The sequence below is a fragment of the Symphodus melops genome, assembly GCF_947650265.1.
Source record: "Symphodus melops genome assembly, chromosome: 15".
Taxonomy (NCBI): Eukaryota; Metazoa; Chordata; class Actinopteri; order Labriformes; family Labridae; genus Symphodus; species Symphodus melops.
In genome coordinates, this window is record NC_136705.1 from 3117563 (window position 1) to 3132719 (window position 15157).

A 15157-nucleotide genomic window follows, 5' to 3' on the forward strand; every position below is an offset into this window, starting at 1 on the left:
ACATTCACGCACTGGTGGCAGAGGCTGCTAAAGTGTCACTAATTCCCTCCATACGTATTTATACACCACAGAACAAGCAGTGGGAGCAACTTGGGGTTAAGTGTCTTGCCTGAGGATACCTCAGGATAAAATGGCCCAGGGACACATTTGACATGTGGCTGCAAGAGCTGGGGATCAAAACCCTAACCTTCTGGTTTAACATTAAAGTCCTCCAAACACACATTACACAACATGGCCAGACGCAAGACCAATATCTGCTGTTTGTCGTAATGATTTGCAGTTTAGTTCAGTTTATTGCCATATGCAGTATAAAACCACTTGAAAGCATGTGCAAGAGGTAAAACAGTACAACTAAGACACAGGACAGTAAGTTTAAAAACCAGACTATAAATATAGATCAGCAAAAAGAATAGAGACAGTAGGGCCACATGAAAAAAACGTATCTGTAGATCATACAAGCTTGCTCAGGTTGCACACAGCGCATGGGGAAAAAAGTATTTGCATGACGGGACAAAGTGCTTTTATTCGAGCGATACCGTCTGCCTGAGGGAAGAGGAACAAAAAGACTGGCTGACCTCTGAGGTCCCCGGTGATGCTGAGGGCGCATGACAGGAGCCTATCACAGTGAATAGCTCCAAGACCTTGGCAGGCTAACACCAATCGTGCTACCTGCAAGACGAACAACTTTGTTTTAGGATTTTTTTTTCTAATGCAGAGAGAGATTTCCAAACCAAACAGTGAGCGAGCTGGCTATAGGATGCGTTTTAAAAAACACTGCTGTAAAAGCTACATAAGATGTGACCGTTAAAGGTAAATTCTTTTAATTTCCTTAAGAAAAAAAGTCGCTGTTGAGACTTTTTAACGATGTTACTGTTGGTTTAGTCCAAGCTAAGGTCATCTGAAATAGTGACACCATGAAATTTAACTCCTCGCCATCTCAACGAATGGGGGTAGCTTTTCCCGTCTAAAATCAATGGCGATTGAAACGGAGGAGATTCAGTTTTTGTACTACACCATATCAACTAGTCAGAGTAGTTAAACGCTGTGTAATAAAACATTAGTTACATAAGACAGCCTTGACTAAGATAAGCTTTGTGGAGAGATGATACACACATAGCAGCACCATAAAAACCCAGTACTGATGTTTTACCTCAGGAAGAAGTGCTGCATCCAATGTACAGAGAACAAGTACGACCACCTGACACCCGCCATGTCCCACTTCAGGGATGCCTTTGTGCCAGCTCTGTGTGCTGTCTGGGTAACCCTGGGTGAGCCCAAAACTAACCCTGAACCGGCCCCGAGAAGAAGAGGTAGCAGAAGTGAGTGCTGACCTGAATGTCCTCACTTCACAAACATCTCGTCACGCTGAAGGATGAAAGTCAAACTGTTCCCCTCACAGATACACTGTAAATGATCAGTGTGAAAGTGGCAGTAAACATTTCTTCTGTTTGCTTTTTCCACTACCCTCATTATGCCTTTGTTTAGGGTACAAACTGGAGCAGAAGCTTACTGGCATCAGGATCTAAGTGCAGATAAAATACCTCAAGTTTGGAGAATGAGTGTTTATACTCAAAGCACGTTGAGGATGTGGGGATCAGGGGAGAGAGTTGACAATCAAAGCAGAGGAGGATGTGACCTATACGGAGGATACCCCACTTACAGTCGACGAGAAGATCAAAACAGTTTAAGAAATCAACAACCAATACAGATAATAATAATTTTAAAACATTAATTTATATACTTTATTAATCCCTGAGGGGTTATTGTAGGGACATGCTTCTCACACGCACACAGGCCTGAATCACACTCATGCACAAGCAGGACCTGTGGTCATACATCAATGGAGAGATGGTTTCGGTGCCTTGCTCAAGGGCACCTCAGCAGTGCTCCAGAGATGGTCTGGCACCTCTCCAGCTACCAGACCAACTTTTATATTTTGGTCCGCAAGTCCCTACGGCCTGAGCTACTGCCGCCCCCCACAAAGTATAAATCATAATATAGACTTTATTAATCCTGTAAGGGGACATTCAGTTTCAAAAATGAAATCCACAAGCTTGTAATATTCTTTAAAGCAAACACAATAACCGCCAGCTTAAGAAAAAGAAGAATATGCCAGTGGCATCTGATCATTGTTAAATTAAATTAAACTGGAAATCAGTTTAAAACTTGCATTAAGGGCTGAAACACACTCTTTGGTGCACAACCTTCCCTTTCAGTCTCCATAAAGAGAATCTAAAGGAAACAGTCAGGATATATATGCTGTATACAAATGAAGAAAAGCATGGGAGTTTGGAGAGGCAGTCTTTGCACGTGTAAGCAAATGTGTGTTTGGTATACATGAGAATGCAAACACTGCAGAGGAGAGACAAAGGAAGGGGAGGAGAGGAACCGCAGGTCAGATTTCACTGATGTGTCAGGAGAGGCGGGGAATGGACCCAAAGACTGTATATACAAATGGACAGCGTACTGCAGCCTGCTCCCTTTGAACAGGATAAAACCAGAATATTCCAGAGACGGAGGCTGACATATTCAGCTGGAAATATGAACACTTCAGAATTGGACTGTACAGTCTGATAATGGAACAGCACCATCATAGTCAACAGTTGTTGCCAAAACACATCAGGTCAGTCTCTGCCGAGGACTGAGAGCTCAGCACAGGTTATGCCATTCACACTTTGGAAAGTAAAGCCATGAGTCAGTCAGTATTGTTATTAAATGCCGGATTTTTTTTTCATCTGCAAGACTGGGAGAATCTGTTTGTCGAACTTTCTTTTGTTTAAAATTCATAATATTACCTGTTTTAAATGTTCCTCATTTACAGGGAAGATAATACGAATGTCCTCAGAATATTAAGGTTTGCCAGGTTTGAAACCAACAACAGGTAATCACAGGCGGTTTGATGGTGAATTCAGCTACAGTTTCACACACAAGTTCCTCATTCAGTGCGTTCCTCTCTCGGACTCTTGAAATCCTCTCGTTGGTGAGTTCAAGCTTCTGCACTGGAAATAGTCAGACAGATCACCATCAGGTTACACATTATTCTATAACTCAGGCCATTAAACTACTGGATAGGATGATGACAAGGGGAACTACATGATTTCAATCAACGTATTCACATTCCATCAGTAGTTTTAGAGCTAGCCTCCTCGCTAACATTAGCTCCCATTGGGCTCGCTTATGTCAGTAGAGTTACTGCCAAAAAAAAAAAAAAGGATTCATTTATTCATACATTTAACTGAAGCAACAATAAATTAAACATGTTTTTTATTGCTTTAAGAGGTAATGGTGAGTATTTAGGTCTAAAATGAAATGGTCACTGTTGCTTAAAATAAGGATGGACCATGTTTTACTAACCTCTGCAGGTCCTATCCTTGAGCTGGACTCCCCCCCCCATGGGTGTCCTTGGGCATGACATTTAAATGGTCAGTGAATATTCAAGAGGTCTTACACTGCCACCTGATCGTCACGTTTTCCACTCTTCTTCTGTCTCTCCAGCTGAATATTTAAACACTGGCCTTTTTTTTAAAGGTTAAACACGCAGCGTCATCTTGCAATGTTGGGCTTTGTGCTTTCTTGTTTGACATCTGATTTAAAGATTCATCCTCTTGCTAACGTTTAAAATCAAATGTCATCTGTTTGGCTAACAAGTACTGGAAATGTACAATATTGTAAAGGCTGGCATTATTCATGCAGAAAAAAATAAATAAGCTGAGAGTCAATCCTTCCTGTTATTAGAGGTTGCTGCAAGAAGAGCAATCTTCAGTCTCTTTAAATAGTAAAGGAAGTCGTTGCTGTGAGCTCTGGTTTGAAGAGAATGTAAAAATAGAAGCTATTCTCTTCCTCAGCAGCAAGACAGTTTATATATAATACTGCAAAGCAAAGATGAATTTGATCGTACACTGCATGGACTCAGGATGCAGCGGTCACACGTGTCCAATTACAGTGCAGAGGTCATTGGGACGGTGGTGTTTAGACTCAAAACGACCGACCACATAGGTACGCAAGCCTGCCAATGAACTGATGAAAGATTTGTTTTTAATATTCCCATCTGAGATACATTTTAAACTAGATGTCAGCTTAGGTTCTGGAAGCTTGAATCACAGGAAACTGGACTTGGTAGAACTGAAATGTCTTTGCGACCTTCAACTCTAAGTCCAAAGTCAAACTTCTCTTTACTTTGGATTTGAGCAAAAAGGCCAAAAACAAAACCAGGAAGAGACAGTTTGTGTGTGCTCTGTGAGTTTCTGGGCTGATTTGTACTGAAACAGCGCCCTCTGGTGGTTCTAAAAGGGTATAACACCAGTAAGGGTTTTTTAACACACAATGCCCCTCTTCAAACAGATATAAAACTGAAACTCACAGCGGTCAGAGATGAAGACATTTATCCTGAAGAAACAAACATGCAACTTCAGCATTTCAATCATGACAGCATTAGTTTAACATAAACTGTGTCTGGTCACAACGTTGCATTGATGGGGGCGTTTCATTTTACAGTACAAAGACAATATTACAGTAAGATCTTGTGAGTGAGCAGGTTTGTTATTCTCTGTTCATCAGCATTTCATAATGACACCATCAGATCAGATCACACAGGTTGTTTGCTGTTTATTAAAAGAAAGATATTTCTGTTATTTTAAAGTAAATCACACAAACATATTTAAACTGAGGTTGGTTTTAGAATCATGGCTGTGTTTATAAAACTGCTAAAGCTATCTACGTATCAAGGAGTATCCACCTGAATCTGTCAGTACTCGCTCATTAGGCCAGATGTTTGTATTTCAAACGTGCAACAGCTGCTGTATATTCAGATTTAGAAGATCTACTTGAAGTGTCAGTGTGAGGGACGCTTTAAATGTGGAGGTTTGTTGCTAATAAATGAACTTATCTTTAACTTGGTTGATTTAAAGTCAAGATCATGTGAAGAAAAACATTTTGGTCCTTTAACGATCACGTCTCAGTGAGCTTGTAAACTTTGTTCATCACAAAGTAAAGGAGTGTGTGAGCACGTATTTCAACATCCACAACATGAACATCCAGACAGCCTCCTGATTTACTCAGAAACACGTCATGATATGGATAAGGCTCTTCTTAACCTCAGGCCATTTTACTGCTTTTTTTAAAAACATTTTAATTGTTCGCCTTCTGATACTTCTGCCTGTGTTTAGACGTTGTGCCAAAACAGTTTGGAGTTTGTTGTTTTTTTTCTATCATGACTTTATTACCTGCACATTCTTTGTTAGTGGATATCTGCCTTCTGAGTCTGGGGGTGTCCGAGGTCGGCTGCACTGTGTGAGGACTCTACGGTGCTCTCACTGCCTCGCCTCTCTGAAGATCATTTCAGTGAGTTATAATCAGTCGGGCTATTTGGTATGTTTCAATCACACGATCAATAAAACAGATTTGTCTGTGAATGGCTCCTCTCGCTCCTTTCCTGGAACGTGACTGTTCATTTAATCAACACTACCACAGCTGTTCATTCACAATACCAGTATTCATATTAGGCATACTAATATTCTGATTTCAGTAGATTTTTCCCGTTAGTGCACATTCAACTGTGTGCCGTGTCATTGTGGCTCGTCCACGCTCTGTGTGAAGTGCTCTCCGGTGTACAGGCCATAGTGCAGCGTGTCCTTCTGGGCTGCAGCCCAGGCCATCTGCCGGCTGGAGAAGCGAGCAGCCCAGTTACCCTGAGGGTCCACCGTCACCACTCCACCAAGACCGCCCACTCTGGACTTCATGTAGGCCAGGGCAGAGTCACTGGCCGCCTCAGCTGACTGACCTGAGAACAGAGGAGAGAGGAATGCTAACTGAGCAACTCCAGCAAACCTCTGCGCTCACTTCATGGGTTTATCGTCAACATGTACATGCTGTGTGTGTGTGTGTGTGTGTGTGTGTGTGTGTGAGAGAGCGTTACCTTGCTCCATGTGGAACAGGACGAGTCGTGCTAACACAACCTTCATGATGGCTTCTCCGTGGCCCGTCGTCGACACGGCTCCTGAGCTGTTGTCAGCGTAACCTCCACAACCTGAAACAGGTGGCATTCAAAGAGAAGCACCATCTCTCCAATCTAACCATCAGGAGTTCAAGCAGTCGAGCTAAAAGCATCGACAGCCGAACCATCGAATCATTTCATTTCGGATTAAAAACACCGAAGGACAGCTGCTCCTTGAGCTTAGAGTCCTGACGTTATCAAACAGTTCATAAAGCAGACCTACAGTTAGTCTATTTGAAAAAAATGAACAACTCTTTGTGCTCCTCTGAACGGCTTTTCTAAAATCTCAAGACATGACGGCTCACTGCTGGAAAATGTATAACCCCTAAAGTAAAAGTATAAATTTGTATAAAAGGGATCTGAGCTGCTTCCAGATCCATAAAGTCAAAGTGACGTAAGAGCAGCTCAGTACACTGAAACAGACTTCAGGATTGATAGAAATCAGATTGTGTCGTGATGCATCAGTGGGCTAACTCTCCTACTTAAAGTAGGATTTCTGTCTCTAAATGATCAGAACCCTTTTCTTCTGTTTATCTTGCGGCCTTTTATGTTGACGTCAGACGTCTGAGGCGGCAACCACTCCTGACAGCCGAGTCATTCATTGACTGATCGGGACAGATCAGACGTCCAAGTGTCCAAACTCCACTCACAGCTCGAAACCTTTAGAGCGAATCAGTGCCGAGATGATTCAGCTGCTGCCACACCGGCACAGTGGAGGCCGGCACATCACTCAGGCAACATTAGCTTATTAGAATGAGCCACTGGAGCCGTGGCTCTGATTCAATGAGCAGGAATCAGTGAGTCAACGGTAAATGGACTTGAGCTTGTAGAGTTGTTCTCCAGTCTTCTGACGGCTCCAAGCACCAACACATTCACAGAGTATGCTGTGTAAAGTGACCATACAGTCAGTGTTGATGCAGACACACAAACTCCACTTGTTCCCGTAACATGAGCTGATTTTACACAGCCTTACACAGTGTCACAGACGTTTTTCAACCTTTAGATTTCCAGACTTCCTGAGACTGGATCGAAATGTGTCATTGGACGTTTAACAAAAAAAAAAAAAAAGAAAGAAACAAGCATTTTAAAAGATGAACAGGTGATCCATTGTCCTGTCTTGTAAAACAACAAAGAGTGTTTTTACTTTGCTAAAAATCTGTATCTGCGACAAACTTTCAGTCGGTGTTCAGTTTGTGGTCCCTTTTTTTTTTTTCTCTTCTTCACTCATCTATTCATGTTAATGTGCAAGCAGCGTTTAACAGGATCTCTCCATGCTTTTCTTTAACAGTCAATCATTTCACATCACAGCAGTCTAACTTCTGGTCTGGCACCTCCTCTCCCTCTGTCCCACTGCTTCACACTGGTCGGGAACTTGTGATGCCTTTTTGACAAAATAAATGAAGCAAAACTGAAAAGATTGTGACACCATGTTACCATGAAGCAGGTTTAGTTTAACCACACAGGTCAAAGGTTTAGCAGAATCAACCTTTGTCAGGTTCAAATCTCCTTTAGTTTTTGTAAGGGATGGAGCGAATCACTCACCTATGGTATGATTTATTTCCTGAAAACGTGACTGCAGATACACGATGACTGAAAAACAAAAGAGTCCTTTCACTGTTTTCATGAAAACACAGACGCAGGTCGTGCATCTCTTTGGTTCTTGCCCTCGTTTGGGCGAGCTGGGCTGCTTCGGCTTTTTTTAATGATTCCTGCTCATTGTGCTGTCGGTTAAATGCTGCATCATGTTGGTCGTGCTATTTGTGTTGTTCCCCGTCGTCTTTCAATGTTTGCACACCACTTTTGTCTCGGCTGTTATCTTCTCACTGCTGTCATTTTCTGTCTTGAAGCCAAAATGCTTCCACCCCTCCGATTTAAAAGACCATTCGATTCATAGCTGCCATGATAACGCCTGCTTGAAGTCAAGTTGTGATTCATTTTTCAGAGTACCGATGTGAACCGTGACGCCTTTGAATCGATTTTTACCTGCCTCGTGGTTAATCTTGACCTCGCTGTCTCTCTCCAACAAATACCTTTATGTTGAGGCGGTGCGTTTGAGGACTGACCTACACAGGGCGTGTCCCCGACCCGACCCTCCATCTTGTTCAGGATCCCACCAGTGGAGGTCGCACAGGCTACAACTCCCTCACTGTCAACGGCCACGGCTCCCACCGTGCCCATCTTCCCCCTACACGATGAGAAAAACAAACACGAGCTCTGCATTAAGAGGCGTGAGAATGTGTGTGGAGGGGATGAGATAATATGACTCTGTCATCACTGTGCCAATGAGTCATGTGACATGTCGCAGCTTTTGAGTAGTCTAGAGCACCGGTCCTGAACTGGTCTACACTCAGGACTGACAACCTGCTTTCAACCAATCAGATTCATTGACTGAAAGTGATGCAGTTTGAACCCCGGACGATACAAAACATGTGACACTGAAAAATAATACAAATCTTTATGCAAACATTCAAGACTAACTTCGGTTCCCGACCCAACAGAAGCACATCGACCATTTGCTGTGACCCTGCCAGGAGCAAAAACTGTTCAAAGTGATCAGCTGAAGAATGATCAAACCTTTTGTACCTGTAACTCATGTCACCTAAAAACCATGTTCAATCAGAAACCCTCTTTAAAGAGCATATTGCAGGTTAAAGACAAAACTTAACTAATCATAGGAAAATACGTTAACAATACTGTTTTTAAAGAAATTCTGAAATTAATAACCCACAGGGTCTCCTGGAGACGTTTTAGTACGTTTTCGCACGTCTTTGCTTTTTACTTCCGCATTCGGCTGTGACGTAACATAAGGGAGTCCCGCTGAATCCCCGTCTGTTTAACATAGAAAATCATGGATCCGAGTGTCACTCCCGTCAATAAAGAGGAAGAAGACATGTATTCCTTTACATATAATGGTCCACTGGCTTATTATTCTAAACCTGTTAAATGTGATAGAGAGCAGAAACAGGCAGGATTAAAGGAATAACGGCCTCAGGAGAGAAGTGAAGCTGTGGTGTGAGGAGAGACCCGGAGCAGGCGTCCTGCTGAGTGACAGGTGTCAGCTCGCCATATATGGGCGAGTGCTGTGTTCACATCAGCATATGTAAAGTTTGTAATCACATTCAATCAATTAAAAAACTATTTGTAGAAGGTGCAAGTGACGATCATTCACCTTTACATTGTATGGGAGCTGCTTGTAAAAACGGCAAATCTGTACAACGTATTACGGTGCCGCGCTGTGCGCGCGCGAGAGAGAGAGCGAGAGAGAGAGAGAGAGAGAGAGACAGACAGACAGACATAGAACCCGATTACACGGCCTGTGCAAATGCAGCACCATGTCTTAATTGTTTATTCCTCATGCAGCCCAGTGCTCACGTTGTTATAGAAAATACAGTGTATGGTGCAGGATCACGGCGCACGTAATCCACACAAACATGCACAACAGCGCACACACTCCACAGTTTAATGCGTGCACATATATTAGGCTACTACAAAAAGTTTAAAGTTTTAATTGGATAGAGGACCGACGTAAAGCTTGTGTTTCTGTTTGTTTCCAAACCGCGCGTTCCGTCTTTTCCCACTGCGCACACACAAACACACACACACACACACACACACACACACACACACGCGCACACACACACACGCGCTCTCTTGTAACAGAGTTGGATTTATAATAAATCGTATGACTACATATATTAAAACAGACTGTCCGGTGTCTATTACGCTCACACTAGAGAATATACAGAGGATTCCAGCAGATCAAATCATTAAACGCTTTCTGTCTGCGTATATAATATTTTATGTTAAACAGCCAGAGATTTAAATCATTAATAAGGAAACGTTTTTGTGTCTGATACCGAAATATTCAATGTGTCTGTTCGATCGTTTCTGAGGTTGTGAGAATAATTCACCAAAACACACTATGAATAATCAAGCCACTTACACTGTGCACCTGAATGTGCGCCGCTCAAGTTACAAACTATAGCAGGGAGGCATCCTGTCTGTTCTCACTCACTACCACGTATCATTACTCCTCTTTAATCATGTTTTAGCCTGTTTTTTTGTGCTTTAATTCTTTTGTGCTGCCTTCTAAATGTTTGTTTGTAAAGTGTTTGATGCTCTCGGTGCAAGACAAGTTCCCCCAGGGGCAATAAAGGCTTCATTCATTCATTCATACACGGACGCATAAAGCCAATCAAAGCAGAGTCAGAGAACGGGACTCCCTCATGTTACGTCATATGACGCGTTGTTGAAAAAAAAGCACGTTCTAAACGGCTATGCTAAAACAGCCACTTTCTCCTCTAAATTAGAGCACTTATGTGTTGTAGAACATATTAAAAAAATAACCTACTTATTTTACAGCCATTAACAGACTATATAAAATATTAATTAAAAAATTTTTTTAACCTGCAATATGCTCTTTAAAGGGAACCCATCTGCACAGAGCTCGTTCCTTTGTGACAGGCGCAGCTGTAATCCGTTGGGACTCACAGCAGTAATCAGGAATTCCACTGATGACCCAGATTTAGAGAAACCTGTCCAAACATCCATACGACCCTCTGCAGTATCTACCGCTGCACAACTCTTCCTGCTATGGAGGATTCTTGAGTTCAGTGTGTTCTAGAAAGTCTTCAGCTTGTCATTAAATCTTTACTTTCTTAAATAAGAGGCTCTGGGATAAGACTGATTACTGAGTTTTATGAGTCACTTCTTAATGGATCACACTTTTTTTTTTCTTCTCTTTCACGTTTAAAAGAAAGTCTCACATTTGGCACTCCACAGGGTTGGCATCAGGTGCTAGGTTCTTCCTCCAGCGCATGCGGGAGTACTCAGTGATGAGGGACTCCATGGGCACCTCAGGGACACCCATGGAGCGGGCGAACTGTTTGGCACCCTCTGCAGTGAGACATGCATGACTCGTCTGAAAGCGAGACCACAAGAGAACTTTAAAAATTTCACAGGCGGTTCTCCAGAAAGTCTCGAGAAGTTCTCAGGAGTTCTATATGAATTGTTCTTTGCTATAAATGACCATGCGTTTGTTTACAGTGGAGTCATGTTGGGTCTTTGAGAAACCTGTTGTTGTGAATAGCCGCTTTACAAATAAAGACTGATTGACCGATGTTCAAAGTTACACACCTTGTCCATTACCAGTCTTGCTAGCTGGGTTGGGTTAGCTATGTTGCGTACAGCCGACACTGCACCAGTCGCCAGTGTTTTCCCATCCATCACAAAAGCATCCATCTCCACCTCTCCCTTCACATTCAGCACCGACCCACAGCCTGAAACATGAAGAATCCTTTGATAGAGTCTTACATCACTGGAGAGAAATCAGAAAATTATCTGTGACAGTTATTTTAAAAAATCCAGCAATTTAAAGGGATACTTTTTTTTTTTTTTTTTTTCTGCAAAAAGCATCATATTGCATCACATCACATATTTTTCTCGTCTCAGGGCAAAATGAGGGCTGGATTCACGACCATTCAACACTACTACCATGTTTCTAATGATACACAGCTTCATGCAAATGGGTGAAGTATCCCTTTAAGTTCATATATTAGGAGTTGTGCTTTATTTCATGTTGGTCGACAAGCTGGGCTACAGCTCAAAACAAGTTCATTAAAAAGCTTCTTTTTTTTTTTAACAAGTAATGAGATTTAATATTGTAAAAGTGTTCTTTGATAAATGTGGCTCAGTATTAGTCAGAGTAATACTAAATAAAACTAGACAATTGCTGCAGAAATTGTGAGGGTGGTTGCCGTGTGTGTGTCTGTGTATGCGTTTGTGTGTGAGACTGCAGTAAGAGTGTTTAACTGTAGTCAGCTAACAGCTAAAGGCCGGAAACACCACACATGATGAGAGATCGGGCCAAAACAATCCAACATGTTGAATATCCTCGATTTGAGATCGGAGCGGTCCCGACATTCTTCCGACCAGACGAGAGCAGTCTGAACACACCACACACGGCAGGATGATCTTATAAGATTATCTTATGATGATCAGGGCGTCCTTAAGATTATCGGGAGGGGAGAATCCCCTGGGAGACTGAAACATTACATTTCTTTATTTTTTGCTTTATGAGTGCGAGAACACTCAGAGCTTTTCTGAAAAACGAAAACGTTTACATCTCTTCAGCTTGTGTTAACCACAGACCTTACTTCAGGCGTCTAAACAAAAACCCAGTCAAAATCCCCATTGAGTTTTAGAGTTAGGAACCCATGGCGCTAAAGTGCTAACTCACTACCTGGTTTTAGGACTCAAAACTACACCAATCTATATGCGAGCAACAATGACTTCAGGATCGCGATTTACAAATATATTTCCAAAACTGAAGTTTTGGAAATATATTTTTCAGAGAAGATATTCAGCAAAGAAGCATAAAATGTGACATTAGGCTCCTACAATCTGTGTGCTGCCCTTTGAATCCCACAAATCCATTATTTTTCATCAGAGAGCTTTTTTGTTTTTTCTTGATTTGGTCAGAAACAAAAGAAAAGAGGAGTTTCTTACTGAAGCGCCACTGATATCTTTATCGCCTTCCTCTGAATTGACAGAAGTGACACGGATAACAGCTCCAAATAGAAGTCATGCATGCAGTGACAAATCATTGGCTTTTTCATTAGGGCCTGCAAATGTTGGACAGTCGATGGTTTCTCAGCTTGGAAAAAGACTGAAAACAGACAAAACAAGGTTCAGATGTTAGGGCTCCTTAGACATCTAACAATTGAAGTTTTTGAAGTTGAGCCTCTGAGATGGCTGTGTACTAATAATAACAGGGGCATGATGTGGACTGAATTATGAGACTGTTACATTTCTGATATATGCTATTTTGAATATTCATGGTCTTTGTTGTTTTTGCCTTTACAGGAATAGGCAAAGTGCTGTAAAAGTATGGCGCACCAAAAGTTCATTCATTTACAACTGAGATTGCTGTGACAGCAAAAAGAAAATCATTAAAAAAAATACATTTTTATTATTATTGAAAATGGGCAACTGCCATTATTTATTTCCTGTACAAGTATAAAATTATATTTAGCAGAAAATTATATTTAATTGAAGTTCACAAACAATTTCAAATAATAACTAGACAATTCCAGCAGAAATTGTGAGGGTGGTTGCCGTCTGTGTACGTGTTTGAGTTATACTGCAGTAAAACTGTTTAACTGTAGTCAGCTAACAGCTAAGACAGAACTTTGTCCCAATGCTATGGTCCCACTCAAATGATGATGTCATCACTCTATCTGTGAACACCTGCTGCTCACTGATTGGTTGACATTCAGCTTTGATCTGCCAGAGTGCCAGAACATTCTATCAATGTATTTGAATGGGCTTACCACTGCTCGCAAAACCTCAAATATCTTATAGTATCTAATAGTCCTTTCAGGCAACCACCCTAATTAAAAATTAAAAAATCAAGATGGAAAACAAAAACAAATTTTGTAAAAATGTTTGTAAAATTTCCAGAAGAAGCTGCATGTGTGAACACAAACAGCCATATTGCAGACTTCACCTGGAGTTTCTCCTTGTACCTTTTCCACAACAGTATACGGACAACCCAATATTATACGGAGAATTGGGTGGTGACGTTTATATCCTGTGACTGCTGCACGGTGCAAAGAGTGTATGCATGAGGGGGTCCCCAGGTCCTGCTAACCTTATTTTGGGGGTTGCGAGCTGAAAAGTTTGGGAACCTTTGGTATAGGGGACACACATCGTCTTGCCTCAGGACCCCCCAAACCACCCCTCTCTATGTAAAATATAATCTCCTGCTGTGAGAACAGCTAGGTGAGGAGAATTTCAGGAGCAGCCTCCTGAAATAAACGTGTATAATCGTGTGTGTGTGTGTGTGTGCGTGCGTGCGTGTTACCTGCGTTGAAGGAGGGGTTATTTTCCAGCTGGGTCACAGCCTCCACCACAGCGTCCATGCTGCTCCCCCCTCTCTTGAGAACCATGTAACCCGCTCGGGCTGCTGCAGACACCCCTGACGTGGAGTTTTCTGCCCGCTCCTTTGGGATGTGCCCCGCCCCTCCATGGACCACCACAACGGGCAACATGTCAATCAGCTGAGAGGTGCAGGAGCTCAGTTAAAATGTCATACAGGACGAAGACACTTTTAGTATAAGTATAGTATAATAATACTTTGACGTTTCATAGAAATGGTCTGGGGCGTGATGACATTTCCACAACAATAAACAAAGTAAACAAACTTCTTCTTCTAAACTTCTTCACTCCGGATTCTGTTTAATCTGAGGAGCACTTGAACGCATCAATGTTTACCAACACTTTGCTCTCAAACCAAAATCTTTGATTTGAGTTGAGTCACTCACAACTTTTTTTTTTCTTTCTTGAAGGACTAACCACAGACAACATGATTGATACGACTGATAAATTCGAATAAAAGAATCATGATATCAGATTTAATTACGACATTATCGATGCTGGATGAAAGTTCTGCCAGTCTGTCTTTACCAGTGGGTGTGGACTGTTTCCGTTATGGTCTTTACACAGAGTAATAGTAAAGAGGTGTTACGTTCAAGCAGCAAAAAAAAAAAATAAAACTTCAATTATTACGAGCAGAACGCATACATAAACCAGACTTTATTGTTGAATAGGCCTATAGGCTACTGTACGGCAGGTTCGGTGTTATACAGGAAAAACAGCTCCCCTGTTTTAGCATAATTATTTATTTAGGGATTATGTCGAGACAGTCCGAACACAGCTGTAAACGAGCATTTCTATGTTTTCCTTGGCGTATATTGAGTAAACAGACTATTACTGCAGACTGTCACAGACGGGCAGAAAATACAACAACAAATAACACAGGCCTAGATATTGTTTCTTTATTCATTTACAATTAATTTTTAGGAAATTCTACATGTACCTGCTGTGGAGTCTGAGGCTCAGGCTTGACCGACTCCTTCTTCTTCTTCTCTTTGGGGTTTGTGATCTAATCCACAATGTTGCTTTAGCGCCAACCCCTGGTTGTACATGTGTAGTCTTGTGGTCTTTAAAAAAAAAGGCTCACCTATAGGCAGACGATATCGAGTATCCAAAGCTTTGACTTTGAATGTTTTTATTTAATAGGGACAATGCAAATAAACATAGTTTCAATACAAAGCATGAATTTTTTTAAAATTTTTTATATACTTTATTAATCCCACGAGGGGA

At 41.7% G+C, this 15157-nt stretch overlaps 1 protein-coding gene across 1 annotated transcript; it reads right to left on the reverse strand.

The window, feature by feature from the left end:
- Nucleotides 1–4365: 4365 nt before the first annotated feature.
- On the reverse strand, nt 4366–14913 carry asrgl1 (asparaginase and isoaspartyl peptidase 1). Its single transcript, XM_079363487.1, has 7 exons — nt 14871–14913; nt 13857–14052; nt 11129–11271; nt 10759–10913; nt 8056–8177; nt 5915–6025; nt 4366–5779 (listed from the first exon to the last, which is right to left on the reverse strand). Exons 2-7 carry the CDS (start codon nt 14041–14043, stop codon nt 5565–5567), a joined length of 933 nt encoding a protein of 310 aa, XP_079219613.1. The 5' UTR covers nt 14044–14052; nt 14871–14913; the 3' UTR covers nt 4366–5564.
- Between the last annotated feature and the right edge of the window lie 244 nt (nt 14914–15157).